This window comes from Balaenoptera musculus, chromosome 5, assembly GCF_009873245.2.
Source record: "Balaenoptera musculus isolate JJ_BM4_2016_0621 chromosome 5, mBalMus1.pri.v3, whole genome shotgun sequence".
NCBI classification, from domain to species: domain Eukaryota; kingdom Metazoa; phylum Chordata; class Mammalia; order Artiodactyla; family Balaenopteridae; genus Balaenoptera; species Balaenoptera musculus.
The window spans coordinates 121,848,518-121,872,337 of record NC_045789.1 but is presented as its reverse complement, the minus strand read 5'-3'; the positions used below and the strand labels follow the sequence as shown (position 1 = coordinate 121,872,337).

The following is a 23,820-nucleotide window of genomic DNA, read 5'->3' as shown; positions in this document are numbered from 1 at the left end:
TCGTTCACAAATGACACTAAAACATGGTGAAATCATACTCTGCTAACAACCAGCTGAGTGAACCTAATCTCTAGTTTCTCTGAGGCTTCATTCCCTTATTCAAAAACTAAATGTCCGGGTTTTAGCAGAGAGTGCCTTCTCTGCTAGGCGCTGTGCTAGACATCTGAGGTACGAGGATGAAGATGATACCGTTCCCTTGAGGATTTCATAATTACTGGCATGTATGAATGAGGGAGTTAAATTAGATAAGACATATATATATAGGTCTTTCTAGTTTAAAAATTCTGTGTTGGTAATACGGAGCACATAAGTTATTTAATTCATTATTTTTTTTTAATTGGAGTATAATTGCTTTACAGTGTTGTGTTAGTTTCTGCTGAACAATGAAGTGAATCAGCTATTTGTATACATATATCCTTTCCTTGTATTCAGAAATGTATTGATCTAGTCAAGTGCCATTAAACAGAAAGAGGTGAAACTCATACTGGTCTAATTTGCTACTTGTTGTAGAGAAACTGGTGGCTATAATTAATGTTGAAGATTAGGTGAAGGGAATTCTTTGGATACCCATTACTCATGTTGCCTTTGCCCTTTATTTCCACAGATCACTGATAGCTAGCTGGAGTAGCATAGTGAAACTGTTTTATGGACTGAGAAACATTCTTGGCTGACTTTCAAAGCCGCAGTAGGAAACAAAATCCATAAAACTGACATACTAGGAAATCAAGACCAACTCCAAGTTTAAGAACAAATGTATAATCACTAACATAATGAAATGATTTTATAAAACTTTATTATCTGCTAGAGATAGGCAACACAACAATGGAAAAAATGTTCAGCTATAGAAAGTACTGAAGTTAGACTTTTCCAAAAGATTAATTTTCTTTTCCCTTCGGAAGTCAAGCCCCTTTTCCAAATTATCCCTGTTCAAAAGTCGGAGTGCCGTGGACTGAAGGGACTTTATGATATCTTAAAACAGGTCAGGAACCTATAGCCAGTCTAAATCTGGCCAGCCAACTGTTTCTCATTTGATTACATGTTGTCTATGGCTACTTTCTCACTGTAGCAACAGAGATGAATAGCTGCAGTAGAAATTGTATGGCCCAAAAAGCAAAAAATATTTACTAACTGGACTGTTTCAGAAAAGGAATGCTAACCCCTATCTTAAGGAGATCTCACCACCATGATGGCAATTATTACATTGATTTTATTTTTCAACAGCAAAAATTTCACAAAAATGATATTTATTTCCTTTCAGCTCCTGCAATAAAATAAAATCCCCTATCATCTCTTCATATGATTTCTAAATTATAGGCCAACAACTCATATCCAATTCAAATTTTAAAATGTTTTTCTAGTATAATTTTTAAATGTCATAAAGAATCCCAAATGGCAGGCATCTGAATTTGTTTCTTAAAATCTACCCCCCACACCCCCAGTGTCAATATTCAGGCTTGAAAGAGACCTAAAGAAGACTAGCCAAACATATACTATCAACACTCTGAACACAAGCACTACTTAATGATAATTTTCTTGGTGCATGCAAAATGCAAGCAAATTTTCATTTTAAAAGATAGCTACAAATGACCTATGTGTCCTATAACAACAAAAAACAACTCCCAATTCCTAGTAAAATGCTGCATCAGGCCATCTCTCTAAGGAAAGTCATTAATGTCAGCTGGTGAGGATGATTCCAAGATCCACTGACTAGCTGGAACGTCCTAGACAGAGGAAGTTGTTCTAGGAATCTCTAGATTAGTCTAGTGGCCATTTCCTCAGTCAGAGGAGACCGGGCCAAGAGAATACAGTATATGGGGAATCACCCTATCCTTCTTTACTTCTGGGGACAGAAGTGTTGCCTAAGACAAGAGTGACTGATGATGTACTGCCCAGCGTGCTCTCCCCTCCCCACTATAACCCTGAAAAAGGTAAAAATTTAAGCTAGCTGGGAGGCAGGGCAGAATACTAGAACCAACTGTGTAATATCCTACTTTGCATTAATGCAGGGGCCTTTTTATGAATTTTTTTCTTCAGCTGTAAAGAACTTAAAACAGTTTCTAGAATACAATAAGCACTAAATAAATGTTACCCAATATTATTATTAGCTCAGTATAATTCAAATCTCTTCCCTACATCAGTGCCTTACTCCCTACCATAGTATCCATTTTCCAAAGAGCTATGTTACTTTAACAGCATTTTCAATTTTCCCAAATATTTACAGATCATTAAAGCACTTTGCAAAGGGAATCTTAAAACATTTCGTCCAACTCACAATATGAAATAAGACAAAAAGTCTTATTCAGAACACCCATAATTTAAATGGGCATACAGAAAAAGAGAAGTAAATATCAGGCTTACTTATTTTTCAAGTCCCAAAGAACTTAAATGGGGCAGGGAAGAGGAGAAAATAGTGGTTGTAAGTAGACACTTTTATAAGCATGAAAAATCTCTCTTTCTGAAAGCACAAATATTTCTAAAGCTAAGCAAATAGTACGTCTGTACTCTATTTAATGTGCAGGTTGCAATCCTCAGTTTCATGGCTAATTTGAGTAACTTCAAGTAGTCAAAATAATTGACATAACATGCACAGGATAGTACAGACTAGTATATATCATAATTCATGGCTCAATTTGTTAAACATCTTAAGTGTGGAAATCCAAATCTTGATAAGAAGAAACAGTCGTCTTAGGCACTGTCACACTTTTGGACTAGTCATATGAGTTGGATCTGAATGTTATCATAGAAAAACAGAAGAAATGAAAGCAATGAATATTCTATGGCCCAAAATTAAATAGAAAATTTCTAGCTTATGGAATTTTTAATTTTTCTATTTCTTTAACAATGTATAAAGTTGGTTTAGTATTTTCAGAATTTCATACTTTTGCTATCTATCAACAGCTGTGCTTTCAGTTTCTAGAAACTGTGTCCAATTCAAATAGCTGAAGAACAAAAATATATGTGTGAAGCTTTTGTTTGTTTTCGTTTTCAGGTTACAGCACTCTAACTAAATAAAACAATAACTTTCTAGGTAATGTTGGCCCATCACACAATTACGGGGAAAAAACAACCAAAATATCATTCTATGAGATTCTTACGGTTATAAAAACCAAACTATATAAGACTTAGTGCAGCTAAAGTACAACTAAAACTCTCTACTTTGGACTATTAACATTACATTTGGTAGTTCAGCCTTAACTTTGTTTTCTGAAATGTCAACTAACTTGACCGAAATTTCTCTATGCAAAGGAAACTACACAGAATTTACCTGTACTTTATTTGAACGAGCCACTGAGGAAGGGCTCACAATATGATGAAGACTACTAGAGGAGATGATATCTAGAGGCTGCAAATTATTAGCATCTCTTAATACATTTGCAAATTCCTACTGAGCCAAACTACCTACAAAAACAGGTTATTTCTACCAAGTGCCTTGTCTGGCTTCTCACACCATTACCTTTCAAAGGCATTTTATGAGAACTCTGCTACATATTCCACCTCCCATTTGGTTCATGTTTAACAATGTTTCCCACCCTGTCCCTTTCTAGGCTCCAAAAACAGACGTCTCTGATGGCACATAAATGTGGCAGATCACCCTACTTCAGTAAACTTCTCTGGCTTCTTTTTCTTCTCTTGCAGTCAAGGTGAACTTGAGCTATTTGTAACCTTTTGTTCCATCTCACTTCAGAAGTAATAAAAGGACTCATGAACTCCAACTCATAAAATAACAAGACTGGTAGGTATTTACAGAATATCAAATGGGTGAGGTAGAGAGCAGGGCAGGCTACCTCCTAATGTTTCCTAGTGACAGTTCATACTCTCATCTGATTAGGCAGCTCTACCCAGTAAAGAAGAGAGCAGTAAGCCTCTTATCAAATTTAACACTGAGACTTGGAAGGTGCCTTCTGCCATCACTATAATTATCATCAGCAAAACTTTTATAGTCAATGTATAATCAGAGGGCTATGAAGAAAACACACAAATTAACACTCTCCAACGTGAAGTACTTGTAGCATGTATTCCTTAAAGGACCTGTAAATCTTTGTAGAGAAAACAAAATCATACTTGAAAACAGTTTTTTATATATATATATATATATATATATATATATATATATATATATACACACACACACATATGTATGATATATTATAAATAATCCTCTTTATTGTCTGACATTCAGAAACAAAACTATTAATACTAATTTTTATCCTATTGTAACTATATTTTAGGAAACATGACTTAATCCAGATAATACTAAAATCTGTATAATAACAACTTTTATTATAATTGGGTTCTACTCTATCACGCAATTATGCTTAATTGAACTTTATTTACAGTTTCAATCACATGTTAATAAAAACCCAAATTTTGATAGGCAGTGCAGGGGGCTCTCTTTATATAGTAAACTATAAAAATTAGCTCAAATGCCCCAAATGCATACCAGTCTTAAAAAAAAATTATACATGAAAGTACTATAAAGTGATGACATGAAATAATTTAATTCCTCTACACTGTAATTGCTAATATTTAATAGCAGTCCTATTAAATATTTCTTACCTGCCCCTTTCAACTGCTAAGGCATCAAGTTCATCAAAGAAAATGATGGAAGGAGCCACTGCTCTCGCTTTTCGGAAGATCTGGTGGAAAGAGTGCTACATTAGCTAAAGATCAGCAAATTCCAGAAAACTCCATAGCTAGTTTTAGTTTGAAAATTATATTTAGAACCAAATCTATTATGTACCAGTCAACCAGCCCAATCACTTTGTATACAACCTGTAACAGATGTATACGCACTTCATAATGGATGTAAAAGTATCCTCTTCCATGGTGCTTACTTGCAAACAGAGACAAGACAACAACACATATTCTTAGAAGTGTGTAGGAGACAATTTGGTTAAGTTATCAAACAATCTCAGTTAAAATCCCACCTTCACCACTTGGTAGCTGTGTGACCTTCAGTGGGTAACTTTACTTTTCTAAACTACGATTTCCACATCTCTAAAATGGAGATTATGATAAATGCCCGCCTCAGAAGTTTAAGAAATGAATTAAAAAAGAATGCAAAGCACTTAGTATAATGCCTGGGACATTTATCTAAATAAACACGTATTTAAAAGAAAAATCATAAATGTATAAAATCAGCCAAAGTTTAGCATATAAAATACCCATAAACCTAAAAGTCACACACTTTGCTCATTTCTCTGAAGACTGTATGGAAAAACAGCTAAAACTTGGAAAAGCATAGATAGGTTAGACCTGAAGTCAATCAGACTATCAACATCAAAGACTGGCCAGACAGCCACGGGGAAAACATGTGGAAATGGGCTAGAAAACAGCATAAGCATAAGCTTCTTCAGCATAAGCAGAAAGAAATCCAAATGTGTGTAACCTGTAACCCAGGCCCCCATTTTCTGGCCACAAGTATGATGACCATAAAAATACACAACAGTCACCAAAACCTTAATATTAATAAACACCACCTTTTTCATATTTTAATCAATGATGGTGCTATCATTATCAGTTAATGTTTTATATGATAACCATCATCTACATTTCAAGAAAAAAAAAGAAACAAAAAGTAACTTAAATTTTTTTCTCAGATGCAAAACAAAGTATTCTAATCTCTAAGACTCTTGGTTGATACCCACATATGTCATAAGTGGAGACCATCCGTTCCACTGCTATTTATGTGTTCCTGTCCTTGCTTAGCTTCTGTGAGGATACAGGGTGCCTGTGTGAGGCAGGCCAATCTTTGCTTGGGAAAGCCGAGACTTGCGGTCAAACTGCTATAATTACCCCCACTTCAGTGCCTTGATTTTGCATGAACTTCCCAGTTATGCAGCTTCAGCAATATGGAGTAGCCAGTAGGCCAGTCAGGCACTGGCTTTAAAATTTAAGAGAGAGGAGGGGGATGCACTTTCTAAATCACCAGTCAAAGGTAAAGCAAATAAAATAAGAAGAGTACAGTGACATTTTCATATACTAATAAGCTTATTTGATTTAAAGGGCTACCTGGTTTAAAGGATTTAAATCTCATTCTGACATCATGCATTCTTTGTTAAGTTTAAACGTATCCTTATTTTTTTTAATGAAACGCTGACATTCGTTAAAAAATATTTGGTAAAACTAAAGGCTGGAAATATTATGATGTTTAAAAACAAAAACAAAGAATTGTAGATGACCAAAATTGCATTTAAAAATAATATTTGCCTGAAGAAAAAATATACCACTAGAATTTAGATTTGGAAACTTCAAAATCTATAACCCCAAACAAAACGGAAACCGTACAGGACAGAAGCCTGGTTCTCCTATGCAGAGTTCCACTTTAAGACATAATCTTCTTACCTCTCTAACTGCTCTTTCAGATTCACCAACATATTTGTTCATTAATTCAGGCCCCTGAATGAAAAGAAAACAACTGTTCAGTGTCTTTATAAATCCAAACACATGTATGTCTTTCAATAAAAGAGAAAATACACACATAAAAGAAAAAGAGGAAAAAAATAGACAAAAACCAGCTTTTAATTAAAATAGTTCCTCTAGCATGCTTATTTTTGTTGGGTGTTATTTATGCCTCAAAAATTAAAGCCATTCTGTATTCCAAAAACTACACATCAACACAGTGACTGCGACTAAACATGATAGTTTAACATCTCATTCATCATCTGTCTACCCATCCATCCATATTTTTACTATATATCAGGAATGGTGCTAGGCATTGAAGATAGAACAGTCTAATACTAGATCAACAGCCCTCTCTGACAAGAAGCAAGACCTCAGGGCTAATTCTTTTTACGACTCCATGATAATCCCTGAATATGGAATGGGAATCATGTAATCAATGACATTATCTTACAGTCCCTGAGTATTTCCAAAATAAATGCCACTCTCCAGCTCCCTCCTCTCATTTGACTTGGCCATGTAGATGCTGACTTTATGGATCTGCAGGGCCAAACGAGCTCTTCTCAGCCACTATCCCAGCCAAAGGAGATAACTCCTGCAGACAAACATCTTAGGACCACCAACAAAGCTAACCCTCAGTCAGTGTATCACATTGTGACAATGACAATGACCCTTGTTACCCTCCGTAGTGTCTATTCACTCAGCCTCTGTCTGAATCTCCCTTCAGATATCTGCCACTCAGCACTTCATCCAGTTGATGGGAAATCTCTTTTCTCTTCTGTGTCCAGCTATTTTAGAAGGGGTACCAAGAATGAAAGGTGTGGACTTCTAGTAGTAAAATCTACCAGTTTTTACTAACCAGCCATCAACAGAAGAATCCTCATAAAAGTGGCCTGGACTCCCAGCAATAAAGCGCTTATCACTGATTCAAAGATACACTTCTTTTTGGACATTCGACATTTCTGAATAGTAAGATTTTTCTTTCTTAAGTACCTCAAATATTATGCATAGTATGAAATGGTAGGCTTTCATTCTTACCACACACCCATCTACTTTCTCATGCTAGTTATCACATCACAAGAAGCCATGGGATTAAAAAATAAATAAATAAAATAATAGTAATAATAATAATAATGTCCTGAGAACCACAACTCTTCCCTTCAGATACTGGTATAAAGTTTATTGTACAAAATGCCAGATGTCCTTCTCAGCTATGGGCTTTCACTCATTGTTCTGCCCCGCATCTGGCTTCTACTGACACCCTTCCCCACACAATTCCAAACCCATTAGACATGTATGTGTGTGCTTCTCTCTCTGCACACGCATGCGCGTACGCACACACACGTACACACACACACACACATTATTTTGAACAAGATTCATGTTCTATCCCAGGCAAATTATGGGTCCCAACAATTTACGGGATATAACTAGACACGAGCTTGAGTATTTCCGAAACAAAATACACCAATTAAATAAAAATCGGACTGACTGAAGCACACAGGCAAACCCTAGCAGAATGTCAACTAATGCTACAAACTGGTACAGGCAACAGTTAGCTTCAGATAAGACACCTTATTACAAAGATAACTGTTATACTATATAGCATGGCAAGTACTAGGATAGAGGGATGCTTAGGTGCCACTGAAACACAGAAAAGCAACTGCTTAGAGTCAAGGATGTTCCTAGAGAAAGTAACATTTCAGGTGAGTGTGCAGTTGATTTACCACCCTCAAAAATATGAAATACATCAAGACCCAGAAATAAATCAAAAAGGTCTCTGATGAGCTAAAACAGGTGTTGATATGCACTTTAATGGTAGAAGAGCTCTTAAGATTTTAACTTAGAGTTCATTGACTTTTTCAGTTATATACAAGACTAACAAACTTGAGTTTGAACTGATCTAAGAATTTATAACAGGTGGAGCTTAGGGGGCAGAGAGAATGCAGCGACAGTAAGGCTACTTAAAGTGGGAGGCAGGAGCATGTCAAAAACAAGTTTAAACTTTATCCTGTAAGCAATGGGAAGAGTCTTAGGGGAGTTAACTGATAACAGGTGTATAAGGGAAAGATGATTCTAGACACAATATAAAGGATGGTTTGGAGGAACATATGAGACCAGAATGGCAGTTATGAAATTCTTACAACAGCATAGGTGAGAAAAGATGAGGCACAGGCTTAAGGTAAAACAATGGAATGGAAATGAGAAGAGAGCCACATAAACTATTTAAAAAGATAAAATCAACTTAATTTGTTGTGAGTAGCAAGATGTGAAAGAGATAATAAGAGGTAAGGAATACTGGGGCTTCCCTGGTGGCGCAGTGGTTGAGAATCTGCCTGCCAATGCAGGGGACACGGGTTCGAGCCCTGGTCTGGGAAGGTCCCACATGCCACGGAGCAACTAGGCCCGTGAGCCACAACTACTGAGCCTGCACGTCTGGAGCCTGTGCTCCACAACAAGAGAGGCCACGATAGTGAGAGGCCCGCGCACCGCGATGAAGAGTGGTCCCCGCTTGCTGCAACTAGAGAAAGCCCTCACAGAAACGAAGACCCAACACAGCCAAAAATAAATAAATTTAGAAAAAAAAAAAAAAGAGGTAAGGAATACTAATTCAAATTTGACTTATACTATTTCTGATGTTCACAATGACTTAATTCATGAAGGAAAAAAGGATGCTCAATATATTCAGTGTAGCAACTCTCAGAAATATGTATCTCATTAAAAATATTTCATCCAAGATGATTAAAATTAAAAATTTTGTACTCATAAACATAAGTGCTAACATTTATTGAATATTTCCTATGTGCCATGAACTGTTCTAAGCAATTTATATATATATTAATTCAGTTATGTAAAATGACAAAGAGATGCAGAGCTACTATGATGACTTTCCATCTGTGAGTAAATTAAAGATCCACACAAAATCAAAGGCAGGGAAGATCAGAAACAAATATCTAGCACCTTAATTTCTTTGCTGACATATAGAGGCACTGAATCATTCATTTATTCATTCAAGGAATATTTATTAAGTGTCTATAATGAGTTTATGGTTTAAGAGATTACTAAAATAATCTTATTCTTAAAATATAACAATAATTATATTCTTAAAAAATAAAAATACAGTGAGAAAAAAATATCACAACTATATAGAGAATGCCACGAAGAGAAGCAAAAATAAAACCAAGATTCCTTCCAGGTAAAGGAATCAAGGAATAATCCTGAACAGCAATGAGATCACAACTATGTCAGGTCATTTAGAATGGAAGGAGGGAGTTAATAAACTAGGATAGAAAACTAGAAGCTAACATAAAGGAAACGGTCAGATATAACAGAACATGGAAAGAGAATTTCTGGAAGCCCATGGACAAAAAAAGGTTTCAGGGCAACATGCTGGGAATAACTAGGTGTAGGGTGAGAAGCGCAACACCACAAGGGACAGAGAAAAGGCAGTGTAGAGCTTGGGAGCCATGGGGTGGTAGAGATGGGGACAGCACAGAAGGACGAGGGGACATCAGTACCGGGGTTTGTGGTGGCAGCCACCTAGCATGAGATGTCAGAGATCAAGAGGGGTAAGGAGACCTTCCCCACAGAGGGGGGGGGGGCTCACGATGAGGTAACACTCAGAACTTAGTTTCTAAATTCTCCATCCAAAGGTATGTAAATTGCTTTAAGAATCTTATATCATACATAAAGTGGTATAGTATTATTTGAAGGTAAATTGTAAATTAAGTGTGTATACTATAAATCCTAGAGCAAGTGTTTTTTTAAAAAGAAAAACCAAGAGGTTTAGCTATCAAGAAAATAGGGGAGATAAATTAGAATACCAAAATATACTCGACTAATCCAAAAGAAGGCAGGAAAAGGGGGGAAAAAAAGAATAGATGGGACAAATGAACAAAAATTACGGGCATAAAAAAGTCTTTCAAATTACAAACACGCCTGAGGAAAGGAAGATAATCTTTTAATATTTTTTATACTACCTCTACAATGGTGTTTCAAAGATATTGAAATTTGATAATATGGTAACAATTAAATAGATTAGAACATATGGGAATCAGGGTAGAACAGTCAAGGATAAGAGTAAGAAAAGGATAGGAAGAATAACTCAGAGTTCAGGCTGACAAAATCCAGCTGCTCCAAAGATACTGCCATTCGTCATGTTCAGCTGAGTTATCTGATAGCATCAATACAGAAATCCTCAAGTAATGAGAGGCTCAATTTTATCTTTCTGCCTGATTCTTTGAGTAATCTAAGTTGATGCATTAGTAAATTTTACATAACATTAACAAGGTTAATTATAATGTTCCCTTCTCCCCCCAAAAGAAAACTCTCATCTATTTCTTATGTGTGTTTTCCTCTTCTCTTTAAAAATAATCTTTTCAAAATTATTTCAGAGTAATAAATTATACATACTGTAAAAAAATTAATATTTGAGGCTAATTAGGGGGCAGATGCATGAAAAGCATAACTAACATTTAAAGGTACTCCTACATCTGACTGAAATTTACCAACAACCAAGGAATGCATAAATTATCTGTAAGCAAACAAAGTTATTAAGAAAACTTGCTTTGGACAGTGTTTTTGATGACTAAATATTATTTACAATTAGTATGTCAACTGTTTGTACATCGATACTTAAACTGTCTCCAAGCAATCATATTTACACAACAGAATTGTTTTGAAGCTAATTCCCCAAAGATAACTACAGAGAGACCTCATCACCAATGATTTAATTATCTTAATTTCTTAAATAATACAATCCCAAATAGCTTTAACTTGAATAAAGACAAACAATGAAATATTAGTAATGCCGAGGCACAACATTCTCACTTTTTAAAGGATAAAGAAATAGCAACAGCTTAATACCAAACCAATTTTACAAGCTTGTTTTTAGACACAGGTTAGACTACACAACAGAAACACAAAATTTATACTCACAACTATCAGTAAGATAAATAAACCTGGAGGCATTTTCCCAAGTGTTGTGGGATTGAGGAAGATAAAATGTAAAGGGCCAGAGAGTAAATATTTCAGGCACTCTGGGACTCATACAGCCTGTGTCACATATTCTTCTTCTTTTAAACATCCCATTGGAAATGTAAAGTTCATTCTTAACCAGAGGGCTAAATTAAAATAAACTGTAAGTTGGATTTGGCCCCAAAACTGCAGTTTGCTGACCCCTGATCTAATCTCATACAATTTGAAATAGTTCATTTCTGCCAATGAGATCAAAAGTCACCAAAAATATCAATGACACAATTGCTGAGTGAAAAACCTGGACTTCAAAACATTGAGAGAATTGATCAAAATATTAATGAAAAAAATCAATGACCATTAAAAAAAAAAGCAATTTAAAAATAGTAATGTTTAAGTTGTTCATGCACAATGACAAACTTCTATTTCTAGGTATGTATACCCTAGAGAAACTCTTGTACATACACACAAGAAGATATGTACAAGAATATTACTGAAGCATTCTTTACAGCAACAAAAAAATTAAACCTAGAATCTAAACATTAATTAAATCTAAAAATTCATTAACATAAAAATGGGTAAATAAATTGTAGGGTCCTTATAAAATATGAAGGGCTGGACTACAGAGACAGTTTGGCAGCAGGAAGACCAGCAAGAAAGTTATTATACAGCCAAAATCCACTGCCTTGTACACTTACAACCAAGAGTAGAGAGCTCCTAATGTTTTGCCAAATTTTCAAAGGTCATGGAACAGTTGTAATTTTCCCCATTGGGTATTAAGATCATTTTGCATGGTTTCATCTTGCATGACCATTTTTAGAGCCCTGTACTAGTAGTAGGGCAAAACAAGGTCTGCCCATTTATAATATATAACATAAATTATACTTTTACCCAAAAGGGACTATGAACAAAGAGTTAAGAAAGTAAACAACAAAACAATTCGGGCCCATTCAATAAAACAAGCTTTAGATAATCAGGAGAATGGATTTTTGTTGGGGAGGGGTTGGGGGGGGTGAGGAAGGGATAAGAAAATTTTATGCAGAATTTCATTCAGTTTACGGTGACTACTTAGGCAAGTGTGACCTAATAAAAATCAGAAAGGAAACTGCTGGTGTCACTGTTACTTTATTATCATGCAAACTCTGTATTACTGTTACTGTTCTTCTAGCAACTCTCCATAAAAGTCAATGGTGTAACATAAAAATAGTAAGCCAGTGAAGACATTTCCTTAAGCAGGCAATATACTTAATACATATATACTGCCTTCTAATTATCTGGCTTAACTGAAGGAAAGTGGTTAGAGAATCCAGAAAAATGATTACTGTTCTCCATAGAGCTGACTCTAAAAAAGATGACTTGAATATCAGTGTTGGAAAGTACAAGATTATGATCATCATCTCATGATCTAAGAACACAATATGCTGCTAAACACAACAGAAAGATTAACATGTTTTAAAAATCTGATGTATAGGCAAACCGACAATATTGTGTTGAAAATGTGAAAATGTGGCCTACCGCCTTAAACAATGAAGGGCCATTCCACTACTACGTAGAGGTGGGCTACGTATCGAAAAACCCGTGGATAACAAAACAGTGCTTTTTCTCCAAAAACAAAAGAAAAGAAAAAAAAAAATCAAACAGATTTGAAAATCTAACCTAAGAAGTTAGCGCTGTGAAGAAAATCTGGGTTAGAATAATTCAAGTCAAGTAATACTAACAAGTCATAGCAGTAATGAAAAGTACTGTAAGGCCTCTAGAGAACATGTGATTTTGTACAGAACTGCATGCTGAGGAATCCTACCTGGATGACTGGCTTAAAAATGCAACCCCAGTAGCTGAACTGATATGTTACATAAATCCAGAATTCCATATGAAGTCTAGGCAATATCATCCCCAAGGAAGGTTATTTTGAGTTTGAAGTTCAAATTGCCAAAAATCACTGTATTCTGGTACAAGTTACGAAAGATTAAAATCACTTTCAAAGATATATACTACATTTTATTCTAACACTAACAGAAAACTTAAGGGATCATAAGCTGTGCTGCCATACTTTTTTGTTCTATTTGAGGTCAAATATAATCCAATTCTTAAAAACAGAGGAAAACAGCAACTAGCATCAGCTAATTTTATGAAATCTTGCTAAACACTTGATATGTATTATCTCCTTACTGCTTACAACACTCCTCTGAGGTGAATAGTTTAGCCACCAACAGGCAAAAAAGATAAGCAACAGATTAGAATATAAGCGTTATGTGAGCTACTCATAGAATGTTATTCGTGGAAGGGTTTTAGAAGAATCATTTACTCTAACCTATCTCACTTAACACCTGAGGAAAACAAAGCCCAAAGAAGTTAAGTGAAATGCCAGAAGTCCCAGAAAAGTTAAATGACAGAAATGATGACAAGAATACAGGATATGAGTTCCCAGACTACCTTTTCTAAAAACTATGATGTCCTCTGTTTTCCAAGTTCTAAAAAAAAAATAAAATTAGAAAAAAAAAAAAAAAAAGGAAATGTCCACTTCAGATTGTACATGGTACCAGCAATTCAAATTCAAAGGTATTGTGGGAAGAGATCAAGTGGCAAGGGCAAATTCTAACTCTCAATAAATGGCTGCTAGCATGGGTTAATTTGAAAATAAGGATTTTATTGATAACCATTACAGACAAGAGACCATTAATATCTAATTATAAGGGTTAGGTACATATAGTACGGTCTCTGAATCCCACATTTGCTCTTAAGTTATTTAACTCTTTTAAAAAATAATACACGAATCCCTAGAATAGATAAGGTTGATGAAACCTGATAAGGTTATTTCTCTTCTAATTTTACTTACCAAAATAACTATGTTATGTTAGTCCTGCCACATTTCGCCTGCCTAGGTAAGTGCTTCATTGATAAGTGTGACCAAGAAAACCACCAAAAGTAAGTTAAGTACCATAAATTGGCTTGTTTTGGGGTAGTGTTATTTTTAATTTTTCCATGACCAAGATCTCAAGGGTTCAAGTTTATAAGACAACAAAAATAACATAAAAACATGTAAAAATTTGTCCAACTGTTCTGTTAAATCTAGTGAAAACTAAACCTGACTTATCTTTTACTGTGTTTCAGTATTTTACACCGTATCAGTCACAAATTCGAGTACAGTATTTATAGCTCATGCTCTTGCAATTTTGCCCCTTTAATCACTACTGGGTTTTTTCCAGTCTTCTCAAGGGCTTTTTAAATGTGTCTGACACCTGCCTGTTGCTTTTGGCTATTACAATTCAAATCAAGGTTTTATAAGTTCCAGAATGTCTAGGGAAGGCAAGTTAACCCAAGCGTTAACTATGGTTAAATGTTATGGAATAAGCTCATAAAAACCCAAAGTCACATGAGATAGAATTATATATATGCAATGTGAGTAAAGGATCTTGAAAATTAATAAAAAGTACAGCATCAGCACACAGAGAAGGCCATTTTGGGAAAGCACTTCAAAGAGTTTGAAAACAGGCATTAAGTACTAGGCAAGAAATGCCGTGGGCAAGTAAAAACCCCTAAAAAGTGAGAAGGAAACAGAATTCAAGCTGTTTTCTCAAAATGTATAATACAAACCTTCCCGACAATTCATTTATTCAAGAAAAGAAAATGACACATTTCTTCAGAACTTACACTGTGGGCACCACTACAGTTAAGCTAGCTATAAAGTTTGCTTGTGCACACCCCCCCAGAAAAATCCCTTATATTATCACTGACCACTCTCATGACTCTCAATCTCCTTTACTGACTACTGTGCACAATCTTAAACACGAGGTCTCAACTTCCATGTTTTAATCTCTAGAAATGACCTTTCTCTTGAGCTACAAACTCGTAATCAACACCCTTTCGGACATTTCTGCCATATTGTTCTGAAGGCATTTCAAACCCCAGGTATCTAAATCCCAATCTGGTACCTGCTCTCCCACCTCCAACCTACTTTTCCTCCTCACATGCTAACTCTTCCTAGAGTTGGGGTATTTCCATCTGCCAGTCATTAAAAGTAAAAATTTTAATCACCTTTGACTTCTTTCTCATTTCTCACATACAATTAATCATCAAGATTCTAAATGCTATCCATTTCATTATATCACTTGCTTAGTCAAATGTCTTTCTTACTAAATCATGAGTTGGCAGATAGCAAGGAGACCATCTAATGCACTTTGTTTACCATGTATAGTGCCAGACATACAGAGGTGCTTAATATACATTTGAGTTATTGTTGCAATAGTAAAACATTTACAAATATTTTTAAAGTATTATAGACATGAAATTGTAATATTTATTTCAACCCCAATTAAATTTCATTCAAAAGAGATTTAAAAGAAGGAAAAAATAACTAATCTCTCTCAGCTGAAATCCACAAATAAAAATTAAACTGACACAACAACAAAATGTTCTATTATTAAGTAAACTTCTTGGAAGTGTAAAAGCATTCTTTTCCTTCTAAATTTCTCTAGGTCTTCTTAGATTCCAAATACTAAAGGTTTTGTTATTATTTGTTATATATATTGTCATTTTTTACTTTTAGCCACATGTTATAGAATATTTTCATGTCAAGACATTAATCTGATACAAGCCCAGCTCAAAAAAAATTTATTAACATATACGGTTTTAATATATGATGTCTCAAATTTAACATGTCAGCTCATATGGTGCACAAAATTTAAGTAAATTCAATCTAACTTCTACATAATTTTGTGATACTGACCATGGCACAGTAACTATTCTATTTGTCCTAAGAAAAATACATAATTATTAGTTATTCCCTAAGAGCCATTCAAACATTGATAAAACTAACTATATGTCTTTATTTAACATGGATGCTAATAACTGTCAACTTAAGAGTATGGGGCACATAAGACAACACTATTTGGAGACATCAAGAATTTTTTAAGTTGGAAAAAAAAAAAAAAAAAAAAAAACCCTAACGGAAATTAAACAGAAACTCAAAAGGTTTCAGACTCCAGATGAGCCCAAATAGCAATAAACTTGTGGAAGGAGAATAAAGAGTTAGGGTCCACAAAGGGCATGAAACTGGACATAGTTCCTAGTGAAACTCTAAATTAGAAGCTGTACCCAGGTGAAAGAAAAAATAACTAGAACACTAAAAGAAAGTATTCTTTATAATGTTGGGGCCTGGGGCCAGAACCAACACACCTTTATAGGCTTCAACTCAGAACTGCAGTAAAACAGGCAAGCTCAGGGTAGCCTCAAACCCAGTTTCTCCAGCCAACTTCCTCTCAGCGCTCTTCTCAGTCGCTTTCCACTATCTTGTGGAACATGAACAGAGGAGTGATGAATAGGAAAGTCTCCTCCAAAGCCCTCACCCAAGGAATCGACAATCTCCCTGCGATTCCGCTCCCTCCCTGCATTCCACTCATCATGTACAGCGCAGTACAGAACACTTGAGCTGGCTTTTTTTTTTTTGGCCGCACTGCGTGGCATGCAGAACTTTCCCAACCAGAGATGACCCTGTGCCCCCTGCAGTGGAAGCTGGAGTCTTAACCACTGGACTGCCAGGGATGTCCTGAGCTGGCCTTTTCAACTTCAGTTACATTCACTGAATCCAGACATAATATGTATGCCTTGATACTGACCTTAGAACTCTTATTTGATTAACAGACTTTTTTGTTTTGGTAAAGTTTAAGGTTTACAGAAGAACTGAGCATACAGTACCAAGAGTTCCCATATACTCATCCCTACCCCAACACACACTCAGTTTCCCCTATTCTTAACATATATTAATATATAATATAGTATGATACATTTGTCACAATGAACCAATATTGATACTTTATTATTAACTGAAGTCCACAGTCTATTCAGGTTTTCTTAGTTTCTACCTAATGTCCTTTTAGGATCTGATCCAGGAAACCACAACAGTATATTTAGCTGTCCTGTCTCCTTGGGCTCCTCTTGGCTGTGACAGTTTCTGAGACTTTCCTTATTTTTGATGACCTTGACAGTTTCAGGAGTACTGGTTAGGTATTTTACAGAACGTCCTTCAATTTGGGTTTGCCTGATGTTTTTCTCATAGGTAGACATGGATTAGGAGTGTTTGGGAGGAAGACCTTGGGAAGAAAGGACCATTCTCATCGCATCACACACGGGTACATACTAACAACATGACCAATCGGCGCTAACCATGATAAACTGGCTGAGGCAGGCTTCTCCACTATCAAGTAACTCTGCCCCTCCCTCCTCTCCATAAGGAACCCTCTTGTAAGGAAGTCATAACTATATGCAGCCCACACTTAAGAGTTAAGTAGTTATGCCCTCTAAAACTTCTTCACTTACGTTTTAAATATAATCCTCTCAAAAGGCCTATAGAGATGAAAAAACTAAGTCTTAGAGAACGCATTTAAGGTTACAGAGCTAAAAAGTGCTAGTGTTAGAAATCAAACCAAAGCTATCTGAATCCTAGCTTAATGCTCTTTTCATTGTAACACACTCAATCTCAAGGGCACAAATTATATAGTAATAGGTAAATTTCAAGCTTCACATTATTCAACCACTAGTCTTTTTCCCTACACTTCCATTTAATTCATCAGGTTCCTGTTTCTTTGGCAGTGTTTACCCTTTCTTATTAACTCAGTTAACTTCCACTCCAAAGCCATGCTATTTTCCTCAGTTTTCTTTGTCTGAGAGAAACAAAATTATTTTTTAAACTAGGTCCCAGAAACATCTTTCCACATCTCTGAACCTGCCCCATAGAAACTGCCTGAACTACCTTCTCAAGTAATTTGGTGTAATTAATGAAAAAAAGCACTGGGAACTAGTTTTATTTAAAAAAAAAAAAAAAAAAAAAGGAAAATGGAAGACTGTATATAATACAGTGGGGTTTAGTGCTTAGACTCTGGAGTCAGAAACTCCTGAGATCAAATTTCAGTTCCATTACCACCACTTTGACTTGGAAAAGTCACTTCACCTTCTTAAACATCACTATCCTTAGAATCCTAGAAACTAATCTTAAAGCATTCAGTATGTAAAAGAGGTATCTATGCAGTTTTCCACGCAATATCTGCAAAATGAAAGCTCTATGATTTATAGACTAGCCCACATAATTTTTTTTAAAAAAAGTTTAAAGATGAACTTGGAACCTACAAAGTTCAAATTATCTTGTACCTTTGGTAACAGAATAGTAGGGGATCTGGTTAAACAAACAATAGTAATTATTTTGAATTGTGCACTGCTTTCAATAAAATATAGGTTTTTCCTGAAAATGGGATGTATTTTGCACAATTCCTCTCTGAGACAAGTGTCAGAAAACGTTTCCCCCAAAAGTTAAGGATATACTAAGTTCATTACATTCTTGTACTCGCCAATACAGCTAATAAAGGACTTGCTGAAAATCCCTGTCAGAGGCCTAATCACCCTTCTTCCAGAATCAGTAACAGTTCTTCATAAAGTAAAGCAGCCCAGCCATTCAAGGGTAATTAATCTATTGTAGCACTCCAGACAAAAAGCAAGCGAGAAGCAGAGAGGAAATTTCAACTGGAAAATATTTTGACGTAATTGACCCAGATGACAAACTAAACTTAAGCGCTTGTCAAGTGCTACAGTCTGCACAAAAACACATACAGATGCCAAAGGATATTAAGAGCCCACACAAGCCAAGGTGAAGTCTTAACTCTGAGTAGAATATAAATCTTGTAATCACTGTTTAGAAAAGATGCACAGGGGAAGATAAAGGGTTCTTTCATAAACTCAGAGAAAGAAATGTTTAAAGTTTTAAAATTCTTTATCTTTGGAATTAAAGGTAATCACCATTGCAAAAAGTGTTAGGGAGTTTATTCTTTCAATACATCCAAAACACTTGTGTTTCTCAATACCAGAGTCTACCTATTTTTTTCTGATCACTTTCAAAATGTGTGAGATTTGTTATTTCAAAAAGTTCAAATTTAATTATAACACTTAAATCCCACAGAAAACAAATATCTATGTTGGAAACAAAAGACAACTTTTTCTTTGTCGGAAAATAAAACTTGAAAGAATACAATATGAATTCCTAACTTCTTTGACTTGATATCCTCATACATAAACGGTATGACATAGCTATTTTAACTCTTCTCATAAGCATTAATCAGACCAAGATGAAAGGACCAATGAAAATGCATAGAAAAGCAAATTTTTTTGTGTGTTCCCAACTTTTTCTTTTGTAATTTTTAAACACATAGGAAAAGTTGAAAGAATAGTAAATGAACACCCATTGTTCACTTAATATAACCTTCACCCAGATTCAATAATTGAATAATACTGTCAAAGTACACTAAATTGTATAATGAATAAAAGTCCACATTAAATAAAAATTAGTAAGTAGGATATGTAATAATCCCTAAGCAAGTACAAACTCAATTTATTAAGAAAATTTCTTAACATCACTTATGTTTTGTGTGTGACCTAAATGAATTAAATAGTTAATGAAAGGTGCATATAAGTTAACACATAGTTGGCTATTTTACATGAAAAAAGAGTCTTCCTCCTTTTCTCATCATGAAAAAAGACAAAGGTGAAACTGTAAAGTTATGAAAGGTTTCATATGCAAATGCAGTAATAAATATATTTCTAAGTAATCCTAGGATAGGCCAGAAAGCAGTCCTGGTAGCACCTGGAACTGTTATCTTGGATCACAAAAGAGTGAGATACTAATTTGTAAGGAAATATATGTGCTCTTTCCTCCTTGACATTCAAGTGTAAATAACTGTGAGCTAAATCCTCATTAAATAAGTTTTAGATTTCCAGTAGACAGGAAAAATTCAATTATGAATATACACTGTAGAAGGTAGGCACAGAAAAATGGAGATGACAGAAAAAAAAGAGTAGGAAATGCCAGTAAAATGACCATTTCCACTACCACAAGATAAGAGGACAAGGACCAAAGAGAAATCAAGATGTCTCTGGAAATTTCAAAATCACTCATTACTCCAACATTTAAAACTGCAACCTTTAAAACTATGGTCATGATTCAGCATAACTAATCATAGTGAAAATGGTCCCCTCCCCAAATCCCTATCCAATATCTTCTACAAGATAATAAAAAACAGGCAAACACTAGTGATTGTGAAGATACTGATTCTTAAAAAGCAAATAGCCTAAATACATCTAAATATCATTCCACAGAAAATTTAAGTATAGCTAATCCTTGAAAAATGCGGGGGTGAGGAGCTCTGACCCTCCATGCAGTCAAAAATCTAAGTATAACTTAGTATAACTTATAGTTAGTATAACTTAGAGTCGGCCCTCCATTTACACAGCTTCCCCATATCCACGGATTCAACCCACCTCAGATAATGTAATACTACAGTTTTACTATAGAAAAAAAATCCACATATAAGTGGAACCACACAGTTCAAACTCACGTTGTTCAAGGGTCAACAGTAAAGTAAAAGACTGACACTCTGAAATAAGTTTTATACGTTCAACCTGCCAATGATTTCAATGTTTTAAGATTAAAAAAACATACTTTATTACAAAAAATATTCCCTGACATCAAAATAAATTATCATGTATCTTTTCTGAAATGACTTTGATAGTTAACATATTTAAATATGTATTTTTGTGATAAAGTCTACAGAAATGGATTTAAGGTTTTATATATACATATACATATATACTAAAATATATATATATATTTAGTAAATGGATATATTATCATGTTACACAGAAGTTAATAACAAAATTAATATCTAGTCCTATAGTAAATGCAAAACTACATATCAGGTAAGATAATCTATCCCAAGTAATAGGGCAGGGCAGTAAACAAATAAAATATGCATGTGTGTGTTTCAGAATATAAATAATGTATATATATCTTCTGACTGGGAAAGTGTTTTTAAAAAATTTATTTTCGGGGACTTCCCAGGTGGTCCAGTGGTTAAGAATCCGCCTTCCAATGCAGGGGACACAGGTTTGATCCCTGGTTGGGGAACTAAGATCCCACATGCCGCAGGGCAACTAAGCCCGTGCTCTCTACAGCCTACGTGCCGCAACTAGAGAGCCCGCATGCCACAACTACTGAGCCCATGCGCTCTGGAGCCCATGTGCCACAACTAGAGAAGTCCACGTGCTGCAACAAAGAGCCCGTGTGCTGCAACTGAGCCCCGACGCAGCCAAATAAATAATGAATTTTTTTTAAATGATTTGTACCATATAAGGTATTTGATTTCTTTTAAAATATTGTGTTTGTAAATATTAAATTTATTAAATTCAATCAAATTTATAATTAAGTCTTGGCTAAACAAAAGTGATTAGTACAATTTAAAAATGTATTAAAGAAACTAAAGAAAACTGGTTTCTATTACACATGTGTGTAAGAAATATTGAGAATCAAGAAACTAAACCATGATTTGCTGATTATAGGCACTAATTTATTTATCTCCCATCTCCCTATATTATATTGCCATCAATCTCAAATAAAAATCAACTACTCCTTAAGATGGCCTTTTATGCTCTCCTAAGGGTAGGAATCAGAGGATTGGACAGGGGTGCCTAGAAGACAGAGTAGCAGTTAAAAAATTTAACACCCTACCTTTACAGCTAGGAAATTCAGCCCACTCTCATTGGCCAAAGCCTTTGCAATCATTGTTTTAGAGCATCCAGGAGGCCCATACAAAAGAACTCCTTTAGGTGGCTGAATACCCATTTGGATGAAAGACTCTGAATGTTTCAAGGGCCATTCCACAGCCTGTTTCAGCTTCAGTTTGATATTTCCCAGTCCTCCTATATCTGACCAGGATACCTGCAAAACAAACAAACGATAAAAATTTTTTTAAATATATATGCAAGAAGGGAAACAGAACTATTTAAGAATCAATAATTTCCTAAAAATAATTTCAACGGCATCAAGAAGTAAATTAGGAGTTTATGAAATGTGAGCTGCGTATTATAGAAATACTAAAGAAAAACAAAATGTTTCTGTTTGCCAAGACTTGTATAAGTAACTGGTTAAACGATTGAACATTCTGGTAAGTCTATATTCTATTCTACGTGGCTGTAAAAACTAGCTTTCATCTGTTTGAAAATGGTTTGAATCAGTGATCCAAGGTCTCATATATATATCCAAGTTCTTATATTTCTTTTTTAGCAAAATTACTTTTAAATATACTTCTGTAGGTCCTTATGGAACATGTAATCTTTTCTGCCTTTGATATATCAATAAAGAATCCTCAAAATTTTGTTCCCCCCAGAAGGCCCCCCAAACAAGATAGCTCTTTAGATATTATTTACTTAATAAATATTCATTGAGAACTACGTACCATATAGTGTACACAGGAAATAGATAAGACATAAATCCAGACTTTAAAGAACTTAACAACTATCAGTAACATGCACATAAATAACCATAGTACAATGGAAAGCATACTAACCACAATAACAAAGAAAGAGAAAAAGGCTTTGGGACTTCCCAGGAAGAAAAGATTATTTCCAGCTGGAAGGCAAATCTGAAAGCCAACTCTTGAAGCATGGATGAGATCCAGAAATGTGAAAATAGGGACAATGTCAGGTAGAGGCCAAAAAATTATGAAAAGCTCAGAAGGAAGTATGAAGAAGATGAGAGGAAAATGGATTTAAGGGAGGGAAATAAAAATAGAAAAGTAAGTTCAAGCCATATAGTGGAGGACCCTGAAGACTAGATGGAGTTCAAAAACCTCTTTATTCATAAGAAGTCTTTGAAGGTTTTTAATCTAGAAAGTGATATGGTCTGATCTGTGCTTCAGAAAGACTTCTCTGACAAGATTCATCAGAGAGGAGAGAAAGTGCAGGGAGAACAATTAAGGATCTATCACAAACATCCTTTAAAAAAAAAAAAAAAAAAAAGGAAGACTGAGCTAGGGTAACCACATGGAGATGATGAAGACGCACCAGAAAAATACTACAGGTCTACAGCTGAGGGTTTTGAAGGCAGAGGAAGAAAGGGAGAATCTGAAGCTAAAGATTTCAAGATGGACTGATAAGAAGAATACAGACCACAGAAAAAATGATCAGTAGGAGAGAAAATAAATAAGATGGTTTTTTTGGATACACAGAATTGCACACATTCACAATTGAATATACATCACAAATGGAGTTGAACATATATCACAAATGGAGCTCTGGAAAGAGAATAGGGTTGAAATGTTAGATTTCAGAGATATCTACATACAAACAATAGACATCATGATATCCATTAAAGTAGTCAACCATGAGAAGAGAAATGTGGACGAAAGGCAGGTCTATGGATGCTACCTACATTTAAGAGGGAAGAGGGAAAAAAAGAAAGAGGAAGAAAAGTCAGAAAACAATCTACAAACCCAAAAAAGAGAAGCGTTTTGTTTGTTTGTTACTATCAGGAAAAGATTGCTTTTTCCAAATGAACTTGCGTTGGTTTTGGGGGGCATTCTATTGTTTTTGTTTTTTGTTCACAGAACAAGGAGAATTCTGTATTAT

General features: G+C 35.0%; 1 protein-coding gene across 2 annotated transcripts in view; it reads right to left on the bottom strand.

The window, feature by feature from the left end:
* SPATA5 (spermatogenesis associated 5) overlaps positions 1-23,820 on the bottom strand; it is a 326,484-nt gene that overhangs the window by 230,551 nt on the left and 72,113 nt on the right. For both annotated transcript variants that reach the window (XM_036853530.1, XM_036853531.1), the window contains exons 11-13: positions 21,923-22,132; positions 6,346-6,399; positions 4,558-4,637 (exon numbers count right to left, since the gene is read on the bottom strand). In XM_036853530.1, coding sequence (XP_036709425.1) covers positions 4,558-4,637; positions 6,346-6,399; positions 21,923-22,132 — 344 coding nt within the window. The remainder of the gene's footprint in view (positions 1-4,557; positions 4,638-6,345; positions 6,400-21,922; positions 22,133-23,820) is intronic.